The following is a 23,299-nucleotide window of genomic DNA, read 5'->3' as shown; positions in this document are numbered from 1 at the left end:
TTAACTCATTCACCGCCATTGACGAGTTATCTCGTCATTTATGAGTTCATATTTAACTAATAAATATGCCTTTCTGGACGAATTTCAAAGTGAAAGTGTAATACCGCTTTTATCCACCAGATGGCGCCAAACCGAATTTATCAAAAACGGAAGTTAAAAAGAATTAATGATTTATTTTAACTGCCTTTGTGTTTGATAGTCATTCTGAGTCTGATCTCTAACATAAATTTCTTTACAAAACGCAATTTTTTTAGCTTTTTGCTCAAAATGTTGTATTTTTTAAGAGAAATATCCATATTTCAGTGGTTAAATTAAGTAGAAAAAGTACATATATAATGAAACGTTTTTTCCCCATTTTGTTTGTTTGTTTGTTTATTGTTTGTTTGAAAGCAGAGGGTGTGTTCTTTAATTTGATATAATTTGTATGTTTATATATTTATAGAAAATAATTTTTCCTGCAAGGAATTTTGTGAAAATTTTGTTAAAATCACAAAATGCAGGTGGGCAACTTTTCTCAAAAAGGCTGGCGGTGAATGAGTTAAATATGACCAGGGGTTTCTATCATAAGATTTGAACTGAGGCGGGTCTGCATTAGCTCGCGCCTGTCTCGTCCGTCTCCATGGTTCTTTTTGTGCGTTCCCCCGGCCCCCGCCCATTTCCATCCATTGCGCGTCTTTATCAATTAGCTTTTTTAAAATATTTTTGTACTCAGTAACGGATATGATTTAAAATGTAGTGAAGTACAATACTTTAAAAAACATACTTAAGTAAAAGTAAAAGTACAGATTTTAAAAACTACTCAAAAAAGTAAAAATACACAAAAAAACTACTCAATTACAGTAACGTGAGTAAATGTAATTTGTTGCTTTCCACCTCTGTTTGTAACTAAACCGATCATGAGCCCCATTCACTTCCATAGTAGGAATACCTGGAATACTTTGGAAGTGAATGGGGCTTATAAACGCCACATCTATCTTAAGTGCACAGATAAGGAAATGGATCAAGGACAACGCGCGTATGAGGCGGATTTTCTTTTTCAATTTTCTATTTTTTTTTACTTGGTTAAATTATGTTTACCTTATATACGTATGAGGATATTCACCAAATTTTTTAACTCCTACCTTTATTAGAAAAGACAGTAAAGAGTGACTGGAGAGAGATAGTGGTAGGATTGAGAAACAACCGTTGATCACAATCAAACTTGGGTCCCTTTTGAGTACTTTGATCTGAATACTGCACAACGCAAATGGAGCAGAGCGCCCCCTAATGTGAATTCTGACTTTTATTATTTGCAATGTTTTTAGTTGCATCCTTACTGATTTTGCATCTCTTTTACTATATGTTTTGTCCAAAGAAGTGGGTGGATGCATGCACTTAGAGGGTTTTGCAGTAAAAGACCAATAATACCAATAAAATGACTATAGTGAAATTTGTGAAAATAACGCATATTAGTTAATCTTCACGTCGGGTCCTGATCATACTGTCAGGGCTTATTTCTGCGATAACAACCTGCTGCCTGAACATTATTCCGCTTATTACATGGCTATTTACCTCACAAGTAAGGTAAGGAGCATTAAATATTGATTTGCAATATTTTATTAGCTCATTTTTAATGAATACACACCTTCCTTTAGGAAACACATTTATTTTCGCTTAGTATTTTGTCTTATTTTCAGAACAAATATAAATAATACAAATAAATAATGAAAAATTTGGACAAAAAATATGTTTTTAAAAACAAACAAAAAAATCTACCAATTGGGTAAATCTTACCCCATTTTTCAGATTTTTTTGCTTGTTTTAAGGACAAATTCACTGAAATTTGATATTTGTGGTCTGAAAAACTAGACTTTTTTCATTTTTTCTTTCATTTTGCTAATCAAGAAAAAGCATTTTGATTTAAGAATTTTTTAATATTTGTACTGAAAACAAGAAAAAATAACAAGTAAGAAAGTAATTGTTTGCAGTGTTTAATGCTGCGTTCACACCAGCCATGGTAGAGGCGTCAAGCGTGAGTGATTTCAATGTTAATTCAATGTAAAGACACTTTGACGCGTGTCTGGAGGTTCGCGGCGCGAATGAGGCGTTTAGCTCGGAAGAAACAAATCCGCCTCATTTGCACATCTATTTTGGGTGAATGGCACAAAAATTGAGCGTTGCCGCGGTAAACACGCAAATTGAAAAATGTTAACTTTGGCGCGTCGCTTTAACCAACCAGGAGCTTGCTCTTGTAGTTTCGTGATTAGAGGAAGCGAGCAGAGTCGCAGAATCCCTTCCCCTGATGCGAATTTCCACGTGAATGTCTCGATGACTAGAATTTCACGTGCGGCTTTCACGTGTGAATGAAGCGAGTAAACTCAAAATGTTCCAGCGGCAAACTAGACGCAGTAGATGCGAATTTGGCCAGCTTGTGAACCCACAGTAAGATGAGATGTTTAAAAATTTCATGAAAACATTAATTAGTTTAATAATTTCTAAATATAATGTCATAAATTTTAATAAAATACATTTTTGTGTAATATTAAACTGTACACTGCAAAAAAATTGTTTTCAAGAAAATAAATTCTTAGTATTTTTGTCTTGTTTTCAGTAAAAATATCAAAAAATTCTTAAATGAAGATGCTTTCTTTTGATGAGCAAAACGACCCAAGAAAATAAGTCTAGTTTTTAGACCAAAAATATCAACCTCAAGTGACTCTGTGCATAAAACAAGCAAAAAAATCTGCCAATGGGATATGCAAAAAATCTTGGAACATTTTTCTTAAACACTAAATTCAAGAAAAATTTGCTTACCCAATTGGCAGATTTTTTAACATCGGCTCCGACATAATTTTTCACCTTTTACATGTTTTAAGCGCATCGTCAATTATTGGTCTATGATTAGACGTCTATTAGAGTTTCATTGACAGCCCACACTGCAAAAATGATTTTCAAGAAAAAAAATTCCTGGTACTTTTGTCTTGTTTTCAGTAAAAAATATCTAAAACATTTTAAATTAAGATGCTTTTTCTTGATGGTCATTTTGCTCATTAAGAAAAAGCATTTTAATTTAAGAATTTTTAGATATTTTTACTGAAAACAAGACAAAAATACCAGGAATTTTTTCATTTTGCAGTGCAAATGTTGTCTTGTTTAAGCCAAGGTTGCTTGCTGCGTACTTTATATCCTTATTTTTGACATAAAAGAAAAATCAATAATTTTGATCCATACAATGTATTGTTATTGCTACAAATAGACTTATGACTGGTTTTGTGGTTCAGGATCAAGTGTGTGTGTGTGTGTGTGTGTGTGTGTGTGTGTGTGTGTGTGTGTGTATACATTGTGTGTGTATACATTGTGTGCAAGCAGTCATTGTTTCAGCTATATAACCTATGTGGTATACATACATGCACACGTATATTCATTGTAGTTTTTTCTAGATCTTCATAATGTTAAAACCCACTGGAACTTTTAGCTTTATTTCAGTACACACACACACACACACACACACACACACACACACACACACACACACACACACACACACACACACACACACACGTATATATCAAAATGATATAACAGGACCCAGGGCTACTTGCATGCTACATTAAACCTTGACTGACATTAGTGTTCAGGGTGCGTGTCTGCTGTAAAAACTGATGTGTAAATTACACTGTGGATCCCAGTGAATTTGTTCTCGGTTTAATCTGAAGTTTGTGATTTCCTCCCTCTGTTGCATTTTTTATTCTTCATGATGAAATCTGTGTCTTTCTCACCTTCTGTAGGACTGCATATTTTATCACTATCGTTTAATTGGCCGGCACAAGACAGGAGCTCGCAAGCCCCAGCAACACATTTCGTTCTTCAGATTCATGAGCTACTACCGAAATCCCTTCTCGTCTGGTCTCGTGGCCGAGTCGAGCCGGGAGCTTGTGATTATTTTCTCTAGCCAGTCCTGAGCGGTTTGGCCAGGTTGGCTAAACCCATTCGCTGGCAGTCGTGTGGAGAGAGGAGGGGGGAGCGTCCGTCTGCCGTGACATTATTTTAGATCAGATTCTCACTGGGATGAAGCCAAAGCTGCCACCCGTAATATCTGATCTCACAGTTAGGAGTAAGAAACAGCGCACTGTTATCTGATCTCGTGGGTTTAGGGCGTGTGCGTAGAACAAACAGCCAATTAAATCGATTCGTTTATGCGAAAGGTGCTCATGTGGGCTGTAAAGACGGACCGCTTAACGTTTCACAGAGAGAAAGTCTGGCAGTGCGGCAGTGAGGTACACCGAAAAGTTTAGATCAATAAGCACATTCAGGGTGGTTTAGCCAAGTACACGTAAGGCCAGGTTGGGAGCTGGCAGACGTTTCCGAAATCTCTCTCGGGCCGTTGCTTGCTTTTGGCTTCCTGCCTTCTATTGTTTGGAGAACATGTTTGCTATACAAACTGTTTATCTTTAGGGGAGCTGGTGAAGGATGTCGAGAGATTTACAGCTTCTTATACTGAATTCTGAACTCTGCAGTGTACAAAAGCTGTCATTGGGACCTTTGTAGCTAAAGAGACCTAAAGCAGATTTTAAGCGAAAGTATTTGATGAACGTATAATATGTCCCGAGAGCATTCGGTTAATATCTCATTTTGGCGTTTAGCAGCTATCGCATCTGAGCTCCTCAAATCGCTTTTCGTTTTAACTTGAACAAAGAGTGGAAAGTAAAGGTCAGATGGGGTAAAATCTCTTTTGAGAGCCAACAGAAACCCAGGTGTTCAAGCGGCCCGTGTCTGTTTTTATACGGATGTTTGCGTAATGCGTTGTGAGCACTGAGGTGAGAGGTCGGGTTGGCTGCTGTCCCTGTCAACTCATGTTTACAGCATTTAACGCTGACGTGAGCAAAAGCCCCACTGAGGATGACTCTGAACAAACAAGCAATCTGGCCATAGATAGCTTCACCATAGCAACCCTTAACTCACCCGCTTTCGCTGAGTCCGAAATCTGAACGGTGTTCATTGCAGGCAGTAGACGTAAGGTAGAAAGACATAAAGACTAATCGTAACATCTGGTCTGTTTAATGTATGATACGCCGGCTTACTTTAAAGACAGCAATAAATATGTCCTTTAAAGAAAATGCTATACCACAATCCACTGCCTGTAACATCAATAAAGTGCTCCATCTCCCCTAGCTGGTCTCCCAGACTGGTTTCAGCTGACTAAGCTGGTGTAGCAGGCTAGGTTTAGAGAGGTTTTGGACACTTTTTAGCTGGAAGACCAGCTTGACCAGGCTGGAAGCTTGGGTTGGCTGTAAGGCTGGTCTTAGCTGGTATAAGATGGAAGTAGTTGGTTTTAGCTGGTCTCCCAGCCTGGTTTTAGCTGGTCAAGCTGGGATTAGCTGGTCGGGCTGAAAGACCTGTTGAATCACCAGCTAAAACCATGTGACCCACCAGCTTAACCAGCTAAAACAGTTTTGACAGGCTGGGAGGACCAGCTTAAACCAGTAACTTTCATCTTAAACCAGCTAAGACCAGCCAATCAACTTAGCTAAGTTGGCCAAGCTTCCAGCCTAGGATTAAGCTGGTGTTTCAGCTGGTATTCCAGCCTGATCAACTAAAAAGTGGCCAAACCCCCTCTAAAACCAGCCTGCTACCCCAGCTTAACCAGCTGAATTCAGGCTTGGAGACCAATTAAAGCCAACTAACCATCTTAGGCTGGTTTTTAGCTAAATTGGCCAAGCTTCCAGCCTAGGATTAAGCTGGTGTGTCAGCTGGTATTCCAGCCTGATCAACTAAAAAGTGGCCAAACCCCCTCTAAAACCAGCCTGCTACACAAGCTTAATCAGCTAAAACCAGTCTGGGAGACCAGCTATGGGAGATGGAGCACTTTATTGATGTTAGAGGCAATGGATTGTGGGATAGCATGTTCTTAAAAGGACACATTCATTGCTGTCTTTGGGGTTTTGGCCACTTTTTAGCTGGTCAGGCTGGAAGACCAGCTTGACCAAGCTGGAAGCTTGGGTTGGCTGATAGGCTGGTCTTAGCTGGTTTACAATTGAAGTAGTTGATTTAGCTGGTCTCCCAGCCTGGTTTTGGCTGGCCAAGCTGGTGTTAGCTGGTCAGGCTGAAAGACCAATTGACTTACCAGCTAAAACCATGTTACCCACCGGCTTAACCAGCTAGACCGGTTTCTTCCATCTTAAACCAGCTAAGACCAGCCAATCAGCTTAGCCAAGCTGGCCAAGTTTCCAGCCTGGTCAAGCTGGTGGGTCAGCTGGTGTTCCAGCCTGACCAGCTAAAATGTTCCCAAACCGCCTCTAAAACCAGCCTGCTACCCAGCTTAACCAGCTAAAATCAGGCTTTGAGACCAATTAAAACCAGCTAACCATCTTAGGCTGGGTTTTAGCTAAATTGGCCAAGCTTCTAGCCTGGCCAAGCGGGTTTAAGCTGGTGTCAGCTGGTATTCCAGTCTGATCAACTAAAAAGTGTCCAAACCCCCACTAAAACCAGCCTGCTACATCAGCTTAACCAGCTATAAGCATGCTATGAGACCAGCTGAACCAGCTAACCATCTTAGGCTGTTTTTAGCTAAGTTGGCCAGGCTTCCAGCCTGGTCAAGCTGGTGGGTCAGCTGTTTTTCCAGCCTGACCAGCTAAAAAGTGGCCAAATCCCCTCTAAAAGCAGCCTGCTACACCAACTTAACCAGCTAAAACCAGGTTGGGATACCATCTAAATCCAGCTAACCATCTTAGGCTGGTTTTTATCTAAATTGGCCAAGCTTCTAGCCTGGTCAAGCTGGTTTTTCACCCTGACCAGTTAAAAAGTGGCCAAACCCCTCTAAAACCAGCCTGTTACACCAGCTTAACCAGTTAAAATTGGGCTTAGAGACCAATTACAACCAGCTAACCATCTTAGGCTGTTTTTTTAGCTAAGTTGGCCAAGCTTCCAGCCTGGTCAAGCTGGTGGGTCAGCTGGTCTTCCAGCCAAAAAGTGGCCAAATCCCCTCTAAAACCAGCCTGCTTAACCAGCTAAAACCAGGCTGGGAGACCAGCTTAAACTAAGGCTGGTTTTAACTGGTCTTTTCATTGCTAGAGCATTGCATTAGTAGCACAAAATGTTGTGAGTTCAAATCCCAAGGAGCTCACCTGCTAATTAAAAAAAATACCTATACCACATTGTGTAGCATCGTGTTTTAAATCATTTTTTTAGATTCCATCCCATTTAGTATGCTACTATTGAAGTGTGCTGCCTAGGCAGTTAGGCAGCAGGACAGTCACAGTAATTTTTGGAGACATCTGAGAGACATGAGTTCATCTCGCGTACACATACACTCATGAGGATTGATAGGCAGATATGTTGAATATATTTCTAATTTTTCCTTTTTCATCGTTTTCCTCTTTCTCTCTCTCTCTCTCTTGCAGCATATATCTGAATTGCTGGCAATTGTTAGACTTCCATTCATCCACCCCAGTTACCTGCTGAACGTGGTGGACAATGAGGAGCTGATTAAATCATCCGAGGCCTGCAGAGACCTGGTCAACGAAGCTAAGCGCTACCACATGCTGCCTCACGCCCGGCAGGAGATGCAGACGCCCAGGACGCGGCCGAGACTCTCTGCAGGTGAGTCGCAATTTTAGCCATATGAGTTATCTGTCTTTTACTAATCACCAGCTTGCTGCTTTTCTTCAGCAGCCAATCAGTGTCTTTGTTGGTGATCGTGATCTCCATTCTCAATCTCCAATCGCAGCTTCTGAGTGCAAATTACGGTTCATATGCTAAACCGGTTTGTTTTTTATAAAGAAGAGGTGTCCATTCTCGATAGCATTCCCGAAATGAATACTAAAAAGAATGATTGTTAAACGATTTGCTATTGGTCAGACTTTTGCTCTTGATGGAGTCAGTGATGCTGTGTTGGATTGGTCAAACAAAGTTTTGATAGCACTACAGATCAACAGTGTTTACACTTTACAGAGAAGATAGTTATCTCTGAATATTAAACTAGAATAAAGTGTTGTACCACTGAAATGACACACTTTTATGGCTGGACTCTCGCTGTCTGTTGTTTGTAGTACATGTTTGCTAAACAAATAGTTTTCCTTTTGGCGTGGTGGGTGAAGGATGTCAAGAGGTTTACAGCAAGTGTTTTATTGTGCTGGGATCTATAATGGAACACCAACCCTAAAAAGTCATAATGAAATGGAGCGTGTTTACTTTCGTAACACACATTCTTGGTTTTATTGCGCACCCTGACAGTATCACAGTCCACCACAATCAATTTCAGACTTGCATTTAAGCCTCATATGAAACGGCCACTTTTCCCAATTCAATAAATTCTCAGTGAAAAAAATCAAGGCATGCTATAAATCTTTTTGTTGACTATGCTGTTTCATGTCTAAATATGTTACATTGCAAAGTTGTAAATGCCCTTTCTTGTTAACTTTTGGCTGTGAGGTGTCGAAATATATGAAACTTAATAGATTGCACCTAGGAAATGTGACCCTGGAGCACAAAACAAGTCATAAGTCACACAGGTGTATTGGAAGAGTTTGGTTCCAAAACGCAATAAATCCATTTTGACTAATTTGGGTAAAAATATGTTTTCTTTACCAAGATAGTGATGAGATGAAAACCATTATTTTCTGTTACAAACTTTCACATAGCATTTTTAGGTTATAATAACATAAAAAATTCAAATCCATAATTTGATTTTCAAAGATTTATTAAAAAAACTTTTTACGCAAAATGCAATAAATCCAGGACAAGTTTTTTTTTAAATCTATTGGATCAATATATACATGTGCATTCATCTTTGCCATGTTATATTCATTTAGTTGACTAGTGTTATACACAGATTTAAAAATTAACATTGATGGTATTAATCGAAACACTTACATTGTCATATTAAGATCACTGTCATTGCTGCTGTCATTGGGACGTCAACGCTAAACTTTTTTGACAGCGATCTGCTGAAAAATGTTTTGGTCCTGCTCGATTTTCATTGACTTTGAGTAAAATAATGGAAAGTTTATCATAAGATCCCCTGAGGTCAATGTGTTAGCATGACAGGAGCTTGATGCTGTCGTGTGAGAACAAGCAACAGCCGGCATTTTTCCTTCGGTCGATTATTCGATCTTGATGGCTTACGTTTATTTCACACCACAGAAAACCACCACAGGTTTATCAATGCCAACAACTATTTTGTTTTTAGTTGTTTGTTGATCACAAATTACAAAGTAGGTGAGGAAAACTAGGATTCAGTGTGAATTCAAAGCGCCGCCATTATTGATTACATTGGAATGGTGCGATATGATTGGTTGAGCGGATTTATTGAATTCGGTAGAGAAGGAAGACTGGCGTTTGTCGCGGTTTGGAATAAAGGGAGAAAAGATGATAGAATGACACGGTGGATGTCGGATTTTGTGTAAAATTTAGAATTTACTTTTTAATACTGATCTAATACAATACTGATTTTGGTGGTGACTAATTTTTGTTTAAAAATGGCATTTATCGCGTTTTGGAACCAAACTCTTCATTCGTTGCAATAGCCAACAATCATGGGCGTCAGAAGCAAAAAAACATTCTTGAGTAAATGCCATTTTCATGAGGTGCAATTATATTACGCAGCAGCTGAAAATAGTCCTACTTGTAACTTTCAATGGCAGGGGACTATGTTCGGGCAGTGCGTAATATCACTACGCCTCTTGCAGCCATGTTACAGCAGCAAAGTCCTTTATTATTACGCTAGAATGAGAGTAGTTTCTAGCCATATCTGCCTAAAAAATCGCAACTTTGAATTTTCTGTCGGTCTTAGTAAACGATGTAACTACAGAAGAGTCAAGTTTTAAATAGGAAAAATATTCAAACTCTTTGGTTATTTTTAGCGCGATGCTAAATGGTCTAATCAGATTCAATGGATTGTGCTAAGCTATGCTAAAAGTGGTACCGCCAGACCCGGAGATCAGCTGAATGGATTTCAAAACTGTAAAAATCTTATGTTTAACTCTGGGGGAGGTGGAAAATAAGTAAAGATCATGTTTCATGAAGAAAGTTTGTACATTTCCTACCATAAATATATCAAAAATGTATTTATCATTAGTAATATGTATTGCTAAGGACTTCTGTTGGACAACTTTAAAGGCGATTTTCTCAATATTTAGTTTTTTTACACCCTCAGATTCCATATATTTAAGTTTAGTTGTTTCTGGACCAAATATTGTCCTATCCTAACAAACCATACAATAATGAAAAGCTTATTTGTCTGGTTTTGTGGTCCATGGTCACAAATGAAATGAAATGTTGCATACGGACCTGCAGTCTCTAAAAAAATAAAAAATCTGTAATGCCGTCTTTATCTTGAACAACTGCCATAAATTCCCAGTCGGTGTTTTTGTCTGGTCAACGTAGATCTCGCCGTCACCTCGGTCGCTCTGATTGTATCTAAAGTCGATCTCAGAGCGCTGTAAAAATGCAACCAAACTAATTTATGGTTCAATAAGACTGTCCACATGCAGCCCTGTGAATCACTCACACTTTCTCCAGCCTCCGTGATTCCCACTGCAGGACGTGAACCTGTGAGTGAGCTGTACATTTATTAAATCTTGATATACTGTGGCTCTCTTTCACTCGCCCCTGAGTTTTATTGATCTTTGTTCACTGCAGTATTAGAAGTGAAGCTCTCCCACACTAGATGAAGATCTTTCTCTCTCAGGAACAATATCACAAACACCTCAGAAATTACCACATCATATTTATCAGTCTTGAGGAAGCTTTTGCTGAGCTACAAGTTACTCATAATGTATGTCGGTAAACTACAGTATGCTCTTGTGAAATATAGTGCGGTTGAATTTTTAGTTTTGTGTGTAGTGTAGCTTTTTAAAGAGATGAAATCTTTTAAAAATTAAATCATTGATTTAAACTTTTTTAATTAGTTAGGGTAGTATTTGTGAAACACAATAGCTGTGTTTCCATCCAAGTTGCAAGTTTATGCAGAACTTGAACTTAGCGTAAACAATTTGCAGGCTGTGAGTCCAAAGCGGGAGGAATTATGATAATGTCGGTCTTGTCTACATCACCAATCCCAGGAAGTAAACTGTTGCCTACAATCCGTGTGTTTGTTGTAGTCCAAGAAAAGAGATTTACATTGGTAACGTTAACTTGCATCATCATTTACTTTGGAGTTTGTACTTTGATGCTCCGATCGATCGGCGGATAATGCTTGCTATGCTTCTCAATGAATTACGGTGAAATGCCGCTACATCCAAAAGCCAGGGGGCGCTCTCGTGCAGAAACTCAAAATGCGCTGTAGACGAAGAACAATACACACGCAGCTATGATGACACGCAGCTCAAGGAAATGTCTTAAGGATATATTTATATTGCTGTTCTTTAAACCTTTTCAGGTATTTTCATGATAATAAAGAATACGTTTAATAATTATGTTTGACGAGTGTTGTTATTTCAAATGCATGTTATAAACGACTTAAACTAACAGTGATTTTAGATCGATAAGGACTTACTGATCAAAAGCCGTAGTACATGAAATAGCTGTGAATATGATCGGCTGTCCGATTCAAAATAGTGATCGGCCACGTATTTTTAGTGGAGATTGGCATTGATCGGCGCATCCCTAGTACTTTGTGCTTATCGTTAACATGTACTAATACACACTTAGCTAACATGAACTAACAATGAACAATACTTGTATTTAAATTTGTATTGGCATTAACTAACGTTACACTGTAAAAAGTGAAAGTTAGATTAATTTTAAAACTTAAGTGGTAATCCCTAAATAAATAAAGTTTATTTAAACTTAAATTTTCTCACTTTAAGTAAAACAAATTAAGTTAATTAAGCTAAGTTTAAATTTAGTTTAGCTTAATATTTTATGTATTACCAGTTGAAGTAATAAAAAAAATCACCTTTCATTTTTCACTTAAAGTGAGAAAATTTTAGTTAATAAAACTTTATTTTTTCATGTAACTCTACACAGTGAATCTACTAGTTTGTGTAATCTAATATCTTACCTTTTGCACTGCAAAAAAATGATTTTCAGTAAAAATATCCAAAAATTCTTATATTAAGATGCTTTTTCTTGATGAGCAAAACGACCCAAGAAAATAAGTCTAGTTTTTAGACCAAAAATATCAAATTTAAGTGATTTTGTGCATAAAACAAGCAAAAAATCTGCCAATGCGATAAGCAAATTGTTCTTGAATTTAGTTTTTAAGAAAAACGTTCAAGATTTTTTTGCTTACCCCATTGGCAGATTTTTATGCTTGTTTTATGGACAAAATCACTTAAATTTGATATTTTTGGTCTAAAAACTAGAATTATTTTCTTGGGTCGTTTTGCTCATCAAGAAAAAGCATCTTAATATAAGAATTTTTTGATATTTTTACTGAAAACAAGACAAAAATACTATGAAAATATTTTCTTGAAAATCATTTTTTGCAGTGCACCTTGGCAAAGGTAAACTTTGGCAGTTCAAAGATACATATTTGTACCTTAATGGTACATATTAGGACCTTTTGTAAAGTGTACTGCCCCAGTGACAGCTTTGTACCTTTATTTTTGACAGTGTGCTCCACAAAACAAAGAAAGTTAAAATGGTTTGAAGCACCTGAGGGTGAAGAAACAATGACATATTTCAAGTGAACGGTTTGTTGCATCATTACCTTTTAGTGAGCTGCATCCCATCATTGATGTTTACTGTATTCTGTATTCATAAAAACTACTTCAAATGAAAGTTTAGAGAAGAGATAGTTATCGTTTCAGTCATGTAGTAAGCCGGCGGCCACAGAACACCCCACTGCCCACTTGATTTGCCCGAATTCTGCATAATAAACCTCTCGAGATGTTTTGTAAATAAGAGTTTCCAATCTTTCAGAACATTATGTTTGTTTTTACTTTAAAACAAGATATTTATCTATTTAAGTACCTGTAGCCTTAGCTCTCCAAGCGATTTTTCCTACTCATCAGCCAGAACTCTGAGACTCCAGTTAATAAGGTAAAGTTAGTTTAATTATTCTCTGAAAGGTATTAGGAGCTCTGCGTGAGTGTCGCTCAGAAGAAGTTATTTTCTGCCTGGAAGAGTTAAAGTAATTGGTAAACAAGTATCACTTTAGGATGCTTTAGTGAGTTTTGTTCTATGCTATGGTTTGACAGCCGGTAAACAAATGTGATATTTCAAAGTGTGGTCAGCTTTAGTTTTAATTGTTGTGTGCAAGTTGTTCAGATAAGATTTTAAGTCACAAACAAAGCACTTGACGTGCCAAACACATATTGAAATGAGGAATCACACGCATGACGGACTACATACATGTTGTGACGAGCTAGACCATGTTTACCACATTTTTGTACATACACAATATTACCATAGTATCTTTTATATTTCTTGTAGTCACTTGTAAATATTAAATACCATGATGAAAGGAGTGGGAATATGGTAATGATTCAGTACACTGTAATTATGCAGCTGGTTGCCAGTAACTTACTGTAGAAGATAAAGACTGAATATGTTTCATGTTCATTTAACTTTGAACAAACTGTTGCCAGTAAATAACATACATGTAAAATCTACAGTAAGTTACTGGCAGCTAGTTGCCAGTAATACCCAATAATACTGTAATTTCTACAGAAATTTATTACAGTGTAGCATGGTATATATCAAAAGTAGGGGTGTTTTTTAAAAATTGAATAAAGTTATTTATTTTGGTAGTTTTTGGCATTCTGTAAATACATAAACTCCACTGTATATAATTTAATACCATTTTACCACAACATCACTTTTTATAAGTCTTAATGGACACACGTCCACGGTCAACATATGCGTTTGTTTTTGCTTACCAAAGATTTTTCTAAAGTGTTTGATCGGTTGGCTGTTTACAGAGCTGTTTTGTGAACTCTTTGCTAGTTTGACCATCTGGCAGGCCATCTGATTGAGGTTATGAGACGCAGCATGTGAACGGTCTCCTATAGGAACTGTTTATAAGAAAGAGAGAGAGAGAGAGAGAGAGAGAGGGAGAGAGAGAGAGAGAGAACCAAGTCAACATAAGAGTTGGTGATTCTCGTGAAATTAGACTTATGAGTAAGAGTATCAAAATAAGAACTTACAAACATTTCTTCATGTACTATTTTGCACATGATTTCAAATGACATCATACAAACCAATTTTTTTACATTTAAGGGGAAATTTTCATTACCGCAACGTGTCCATTACTGGATTTGGGTTCTTTGACATGGAAATATTTATAATTAAAAATATAAAAACTTCAGTGCATGTTATACTATAAACATTTACAGTAAAGAAACATGTGGTATTTGGTAACCATTGGTAAATGTAGAGACAATAATAAGGAATATAAATGTGTCCAAGAAAAATCTTCTCATCCTCTGCAACAATTTTCAATCATTGTTTAAGCCCTCAAGGAACTAACATTTAAAAAAAATTGTTGGAAGGTACATAATTGACTGTGACACCCAAGATGGCTACCAGGTTCAGTTCTTATTTTTTCTCTCCAGATAAAAGTTAAAATTTTGTTTGTCATAGTACCTAGACAACTTTTTAGTTCTCATTACCGAAACATGAGTTTGTAAATGCATATATTTAAAGTAGTGATGCATCGATGTATCGGCCACCGATATTTATCGGCCGATTTTTGATGAATTTGAAACCATCGGCATATCGGCAATAGCACGAGAAAGGCCGATACCGATTGTTTATTAATTAACTGCATAAAGAAATCCATTATATGTAAAAAATGAGTTGATGTTGTTAATAAAATAAATAAAATAAAAAATAAAATAAAACCACCTTTGAAGGTTGTCATGCTGTCTTATTATATTTGTTTTAGCTTAATTTGTGCCTCTCTTATTATGTTGGTCAGTTGAATGTTAATTAGATCCAATCCATGTTCAGTAAAAATAATTTGATGCAGAAATAAATTAGCTAATAGACCAACTGTATAGTATTTTTTTTTCGGTATCGGCATCGGTATCGGCCAGAAGTTGTCTGTTTAAATCGGAATCGGTATCGGCCCAAAAAAATCCTATCGGTGCATCCCTAATTTAATGTAATGTCGTGTTGCAGTAATGATCATTTTTGATAATGATAATCTAAAAAATGTAAATAATTCTATAGGAAATATATTTTAAATCCTCTAAAAATAATGTTTATAGTAAGTTCAGACCTTATTCTTATATGTTCAAAAAATGGCTTCAAGGGCTTTTAAAAAAAAATCTGATGCTGGACACCTTCTAAGTCCGAGAGAATCACCCGAGTGGGGAGGAAAGCATAATTTGGTCCTTTTTGACAAAGATTGAGTTTGTTGTGCTACGAGTTTGTAATTGTATGTGTGTGATTTGAATACACTGAGCTTTACCTGAGCTGGACCGATAAGTCTCTCTCGTGTGTGAACAGACAATGAAAGTGTTGTGATGTCGTCCATGAAACATTTTTCATTGAACACACACTCAATCACCACGCACCGCTTGTTTCACACAGCACGTGTAAGCAATATTAACAGTTACAGTTTTTGCCCGGCCTAGACGGAGTCTATTTTTTATATTTTTTCTTAAGTAGAAAATGTAGATGAAATACTTTGTAAATCTATCCATCAATGCAATCTTTAGCAAATTCGCAAATGATGAAAAACAGTTCCTATTCAGTAAACAGGCGAATCTTGATGATGTAAGATAAACATCTGTGTTCATTATTTACCATTTGCGTGTAAATATAACGCCCCTCCTTATGTATGTTAGATTTTAGTTTGTTAGTTATTATTAATGGCCCGTTACCTCAAACTATTTCAGAATTTATGTTTCAGTCAAAGTAGTAAAACAAAGTCATGTCAGTTTTTAATATACACAGTGCTTAACCTTTGTTGTTTTCGGGTCATTTTTACCCGGAAAGAATTTTCGTTTACCCATAATACTAATTAATGTTATTGCCTAAGGGGGGGTGCACACCAAAGCTTTTACACCAGCGGCCGGCGAATGATTTCAATTGTTTCCAATGGGACTGTGGCGTTTTTCAAAAATGCCAGCAGCTGGCTTTTTTTCCATGGTGAAAAAAAGTGCTGAGCGCCGAGAGTTGAGTAAGGGGGCGTGCACACCAAAGCTTTCACGCTTGTGGCCGGCGCATGTTTTCAATTGTTTCTAATGGAAGCTTGACGTTTTTCAAAAAAGCCAGCAGCTAGCGGTTTTCTTCCGTGCTGAAAACCGGCGCTCGGCAGTTTTTCCGCGCTGAGTGCCAAGAGTTGAAAAATATTCAACCTTGGGTGAAAAGCTCCGCTTGTCAATGTCATTTCTCACATGGCCATCCAATCACAGTGGAGGAGGGGCTAACATTACCACAGCAACCAACCGGCTCACAGCTGAATTATCACAACTACCAACGGGCTCAGCTGAAAAACGCTGGCACTCAGTGGAAAAACAACTGCCAATCGGTGTCCTCCAGGCGTTTTCAGCCGCACTTAAATGTTTTGGTGTACACGACCCCTCATATTCAGCTTTGGGTGAAAAGTTCAGCTCGTCAATGTCAGTTCTCACACGGCCGTCCAATCACATTTGAGGAGAGACGGGAAAAATATCGCAACAACCAACCGTCGCATCTTACAAGAATCACAGTAAACAAAACGCTCAGTTGAAGAAACCTGGCAGTCGGCTTAAAAAAAAGCTAGCAGTTGGCATTCAACGGGGCGTTTTCAGCCGCATTTAAAAGCTTTGGTGTGCACACCCCCTAAAACTATAACAACTCTTACAAAAAAAATAGATTATTTTTGTCGCTTTTGTGATGTGGTGTTTCCCACCATGTGGTGTTCCCGATCAAAAATGAGTGGGATGGAAAAAATAGCTTATAAATCTTGTTGTGCAAAATTATAACAAAATATTGGATTCAATCTTTGTCAACTTTCTTTCATTTAGGACTGGTTTTGTATTTATTTTTTGAACTGGTTAATCATAGGCCTCATTGATCTAATCGTATGCGCCTTAAGCCCTATTCGGATGGGATTAGTTTTATCAGATTTTTATCAGAGGTTCTTAGTGATTTTAGTCCCGTTTGAATGCTCCATGTCAGTAATCATTACGGACAATGTCAGTAAAGATTACTGCGACTTTTACCTTCTACAAAAAGGTCTGGAGAAATGACTTCAGGTAATGGTAATCCCATGCGAACAGACCAGCTGTAAAATACATGTAAAATTTATCATAAGCGCTTGAAGAAGCATTCACTTGCTTTCTAGCGGTGGAACAAGTCAGTGGAAAGTCTGTTCCTGCATACGACTACATGCATAAAAAAAGTAAAAAGCACTTCTTAGAGCCACCGAACTGTTTCTGAAACTGACGTTCTCCGTAAACTGAAATTAAACACAGTGTTTCCTATTTGGTCAAATTTTTTTTATAGTCTGCGTCATATTGCGTGTAAAAATTTAGATTTATATGCTCTGTAAATCTATCCATCAATGCAATCTTTTGCCAATTCACAAACGATGACAAACCCGTCCTATTTAGTAAACAGCATGCACGTGATGGCGATGAAGGTGACGCGTTGCGTAATCAAGTTACCCCTCCCACCTAAAAATCCCATGCGGTTGACCATCAATATTACAGACGTCCTGTGGTAAAGTTACATCACTAAATCTATCCCCGTAAAACGAATCCCGTCCGAATAGGGCTTTAGATATGGCTTGAAAAAGTCAATCAAATAATGCTCTTTTCACTAAAAACTGAGATGCATAAACTCAGATTAATACTAAAATGCAAAACCAGTCCTAACTGAAAGAAAACAAGTTGACAAAAAGATTGAATCCAATATTTGTTGATAATATATACAATAGCACAACAATTGATTTATAAGCTATCTTTGGTAGGCCGGTCATTTTTGACCGGGAACACCAGGGGCCCTATCTTGAACCCAGCGCAATTGACTTTGTCAGTGATGCGTGTATCATTCGTATTTTGCACCGGCGCACAGCGGGTTTTTCCCTCCACAGACACACGTCGGCAAACTAGGGAATGAACTTGCGCTCCCTGGGCGGTTCAGCGCAAAAAAGGAGGCGTGTTTCTGCGCAAACCATCCCTGATGCTATTTTGCAGTTTCAGAAAACATTTGCGCCACTGACCAAAAAAAAACTAGTCTAAAGTCAGTGGCGCGTTGCGCGTGGTTCATTATGCTATTTTAAGGGCGCATGCTTGACCATAATGTATAGCGTGCACAATGCGCATTGCTTATCTAATCTACACAGATCCAACAGTTATTTTTGCAAATCATAAATTGTTACAATAAAAAATATTAAGACATGAGATAAGGGAAATCATTGTGGTGAGCATTGTTGTGATAGTTTTTATTTATTGTGTGGCTGCGTTAAAAATTCTCATGCAAATAACGATTAAAATATCTTCATAAGTTTGTTGTGTGGCTGTATTACGTTTATTTTATGTAAATAATAATTAAAATGGTTTCATAAGAAACCTTAATGTATATGAACTTGATTTGTAAGTGTAGTTTGGGGTTAGACCTTGCTTGCGTTTGGGTCCGATTTCAAAGCCCCCAAACCCTTTCAGCGGTGAGGGTGGACGCAGCGATGTCCTCTGCTGGCGTCAGGTCATGTGTAGAGGCAGATCCACCTCCCGTTACACGGCGTGCCCGATTTATGCTGGCAAGCTTGGCATTCCCCTGTCTCCTGACATCATTGTAGTGCTTGGCGCAACGATGGGGATGCCAGCTGATGAATTGTGGCTATTTCCTCTCACGCCTGTTTAACCGACGCTGATTTGGGCGGGTTTCTCCTATCCCCATACAAAACAACTTCTCTGTCTTGGACTGCTCTTACAAGAATGTGGGTCTCCTTCGCTGTGAACCGCTTTTGGCATGCGCCTGGTAAATCCGTCATAATAATAGCAACCCGCCATGAAACTTGCGCCCTTGCGTTTAAAGGGAATGTTGGATAGCGTTCTGATTGGTTTATTTGACGTTACGCCCAAACCACACCTATGAATAATGAACCTACTTCAGACCAACCCCTTATTGATTTGCGTCTGGCGCAAGAGTTATTTCTCCCGCCGGGAAAATAGCAACAGCGCCCAAGATCCGCCCACAAAGTCACTTGCGCTTTGCGCTTCACACTTGCGTTTTAAATCGTTAAAATAGGGCCCCAGAAGTGTTATAGGGTTTATTAGACATCCCTCAATGCAAGGTTTGTGCCCTAAACTAACTAAAATTAGTTTTTTATGTTTGCGTAATGGTTAATCTAGCATTATGTGTGAACTCTTTAGTTACAGTCGTATTTCTAATGCTAAAATGTAATTGTTGTTGTCCATGTATTTTTGAACTGGGAAATAGTAAAGCACTTTATTATTATGCTTAATTATTTACTTGCAATCCTTAATAGAAAAATACGTTTTAACGGTTGAAGTGACGACTTCAGTTTGGGTATAAAAACACAAATTCAATTTGACTCCTTACTTAAGTCTGCATTAAAGCACTTCACGATGCTGGATGATCTTTGAGACAAACAAACAGGTAATGCAATAAATTTGTTAAGCACTGTACGTGCATCTGCTCCAGCAGAAATGAAGTCTGTGCTTATGTATGCGTTTATGGAAGCGTGCGAGCGTCTTTACAGTACGTGTGTTTGTGCGCACCCGCAGAGCAACACGTGCCACGAATCCTTAAAATCAGATATGCACCAGCTGGAGGGATCACTAGGGCACCTGAGTGCATTACACCCATCCAGACAAATCAGACAGACAGCACACCTGACACACACCAAGTAACTCATATAGACAAGCAATTATACTAGTTACGTCTGCTAAAGTTTATTTTAGCAGTTATAGTATACTGAATGGCCACCGTCATATTTGGTGTACAGCATTGCTTTAGCTCCACAAAACATTGTGGGTTAAATTCCAGGAATACACTTATGATCAAATGTATAGCTTGAATGCACTATAAGTCGCTTTGGATAAAAGTCTGAAAAAGTCTTGTTGTACTCAGATTTATAAGATGCTTATCAGATGGTCTTTGGGCATTAATTAATCTCTTAACCTTGCTTATTAAACTTTAGCGCTTATGGAAGATACCTCATATTGTGTGGCTTGATGAGGCTTAATATTACATGCCTACACATTCAGATTAATGATCTTGGCCTGGCAGATGACGCAATAGGCAGGGGCGGTTCTAGGATTTCATTCTTAGGGGGGCTTTGCCCTCGGTGATGATGTGAGGAGAGCATTAATGTCTTTTCGTAAGTTGGGATCAGAATTATTATATTAAAGGGGACATTCCAGAAGATGTTTTTAAGATATTAAATAAATCTTTGATGTCCCTAAAGTACATATGTGAAGTTTTAGCTCAAAATACCATATAGGTAATTTATTGTGGCATGTTAAAATTTATGGGGCTGAGCAAAAATGCACCGTTTTTGTGTGTATCCCTTTAAATCCAAACGAGCTGCTCAGGTGGGCGGAGTCTCAAGCGCTCCCACTGTAGAGCTGACAAAGCATCGAGGGAGATTCTCTCACGAAAGAAGTTAGTGAGTGATGTTAAGCATTATATATTTGAACAAGTTTAAAAAGTCAATTATCTGTTTTATGCATACTAAATACATGTTTATCAGCAGATGGGGAACATTGTGGAATAAAAATAAAGACTTTTAGGTCTCATGTTGCACTTGTTTTAAACAGGCCTAATGAGTTTCAGCATGTTACAATAAAATACACGTCCACAAACACTCAGAAGTTTACTTTTTGACCAAACCACACGAGCACATTTAAATGATCTGTAATAAAACAACACGTTTAATGCTTAAACTTTAGAGAAACAGATCAAATGACATGTTTAAGTTTATTGTGCACACATATTGAACACATTCGCGTTTCTGTCAGTCTCTCATCTATTTTGTAACTCCTCATTCATTTGAAACTTCAGAGAAACATTAAACAACATATTTACTTATTGTGTATGATAGTGAACACGCGTTGTTCACTCACTCTGTCTCGTGCAGTCCATTAATCCTCGTGTTCATTTATATAAACTTCAGAGAAACATATTAAACAACATAACTTGCTTGAAAGCGAACCATCGCGTTGCTCTCTCTCTCTCGTTCGTTCGCTCACTCGCTTTCTCTCTCTTGCACTAAGGTAACGTTAATCCTTTAGAACGTTAATTCAATCTTTAGAAAGATTATTAAAACTACAAGTTATAAGATTGTAGGCTCCTGTTTGTGTTTGAGGGAATACAAACGCGTCGTGCTGTCAGTCATTCTTTCTCTCTCTGTCTATCGCACTCGAGGTAGCATCATGGTTGGATAGCGCAGTTGAAGGGGCGGTATCATTATAATTGGAGCCCTTACCTACGTCATGGGGGGAGCGAAATCCGCATGACCTATTTATTCACATGCTTGCAGAGAGAGCCTTACCAAAACAAAGTTACAGGGTTGCTATTTTTCATGTTTTCTGGGTTGGTAGAAGCACTGGGGACCCGATTATAGCACTTAAACATGGAAAAAGTCTGATTTTCATGGAATGTCCCCTTTAATACATTTATGTAGGCTATATATATTACTCTCTCATACAGTTCCAAGCCCTTATGATTTTACAGTGCACTGTAGTTGAGGTCAAGAAAAATATTAATGATGGTATTTAATTTTTTTAAACTATTTACACTTCACTGGTAAATAGTGGTCAGAAAAATATTCATGACACAATTATAATGGCCTCAAGACAACCAATGTCAAAACCAACCACATAACAGTTTAATGTTATGTTAACCTATAAAGCTTGGTAGTTTCTTAAGTATGATAATTAATCTGCTTTGTCATGTTAATGATAGATTATGATAAGTTATAATGTATTGGTTTATGTCAAGTTGTCATAACAAAGACATCTCAAACAATGTCATATTTGCATTAAAAATGACATAATTGAGTGAATGACACTAAACTCATTCCCCGCCAGGATTTTTTGTGATTTGCAAAAGTTTCACAAAATGCCTTCCAGGAAAATTTCCTTTTAAAAATATATAAAAATTCGAATGAAATAACAGACCATATGCCTTCAAATAAACCATAAAAATCATTCCATTCCATTCATTCCTATTTTTTTCTTTGCTTATAAACTCTTAAATATGGGTATTTTTTATATTTTTTTAGCAAAAAGCTGAAATAATTGCATTTTTGTGAAGGAATTTTGTTAGAGATCAGATTCAGAATGATTATCAAAACATACACAGTTTAAAATTAGTAAATAACGTTTTCGCTAATTTCATAAATTTGCTAAGTGCGGTATTGCAGATTAACATAAAAATTCATCAGGAACACGTTTTTTATGCAAATGTTTTCTCTTAATTGACGAGATAACTCGTCCATGGCGGGGAAAGAGTTAATGACAGTTGTCATAAACGTGTATAAAATCCCCTACGTGTGACACATGTCATGTCATTATTATGAAGGTGTCATGTCAGTTTTTATGAACACCCCTTTAAGTAAAGTGTTACCGAGAAAATATTGGATCTTTTTTATTTATCTTAATAAAAAAATACAGTAAATAAAACAATTACACAATTTAGTAATGTGACCAAAACTCTTAAACAGCTATAAAAGTATAAAGGTGTTATTCATTACTATTATTTATCATTGTGTATCTTGAATTGTATAGTTTACTATGAAAACAGACTGTACTTCTCATCATACATTATATAAATCACATTTTTACTTTCCAGTTGTATCATGCATGCAAGGTAGCATGCAAAACCCGATTCATAAACTTACTAACAACAACCTGCTCTGATTCTAAACATGACTGACATAAATTAAAATTAAAAGCTGTCATGTTTTGTAAAAACATAAATGTGAGTAAATAATGGAATGATGTTTATATTAGGGTCTCATAAACTGTATTATAACAATAAAAAATGCTACATATACACTTTATTCATCATCTCTTCAATGTAAAAAAAATCCGTAGAAATTGCAGCTGGGTTGCCGGTAATTTACCGTAGATTTAAATTTATGTTATTTACTGGCAACATTTTGTTAAAAGTTAAATGAACATTTAACATTTACAAGTATTTGTCTTTACAGAGTAAAACTAAAAAACAGCATCAAGCAAAACATTCTGGGAAACAAAATCTGAAGCAAAAAACAGAAAAAGGTTGATGATGATTTCTGGTTCCCAGAATAGTTATTGTATAGTTTTATTCTGTAAAGATAAAGACTTGTTAATATTTCAAATTTATTTAACTTTGAACAAACTCTTGCCAGTAATAACATAAATTTAAATCTACGGTAAATTACCGGCAACCCAGCTGCAATAACATTGTAATTTCTACTGATTTTTTTACA

General features: G+C 37.2%; 1 protein-coding gene across 5 annotated transcripts in view; it reads left to right on the top strand.

Annotated features, from left to right (window-relative positions):
* LOC129429261 (kelch-like protein 29) overlaps positions 1-23,299 on the top strand; it is a 371,472-nt gene that overhangs the window by 283,737 nt on the left and 64,436 nt on the right. For all 5 annotated transcript variants that reach the window (XM_073856371.1, XM_073856370.1, XM_055185821.2 and 2 more), the window contains one exon: positions 7,380-7,578. In XM_073856371.1, the coding sequence (XP_073712472.1) occupies positions 7,380-7,578 (199 nt within the window). The remainder of the gene's footprint in view (positions 1-7,379; positions 7,579-23,299) is intronic.

This window comes from Misgurnus anguillicaudatus, chromosome 18 (assembly GCF_027580225.2).
Source record: "Misgurnus anguillicaudatus chromosome 18, ASM2758022v2, whole genome shotgun sequence".
NCBI lineage: Eukaryota > Metazoa > Chordata > Actinopteri > Cypriniformes > Cobitidae > Misgurnus > Misgurnus anguillicaudatus.
Note: the sequence above shows the minus strand (reverse complement) of the source record. Positions and strands in the feature narration are given on the sequence as shown.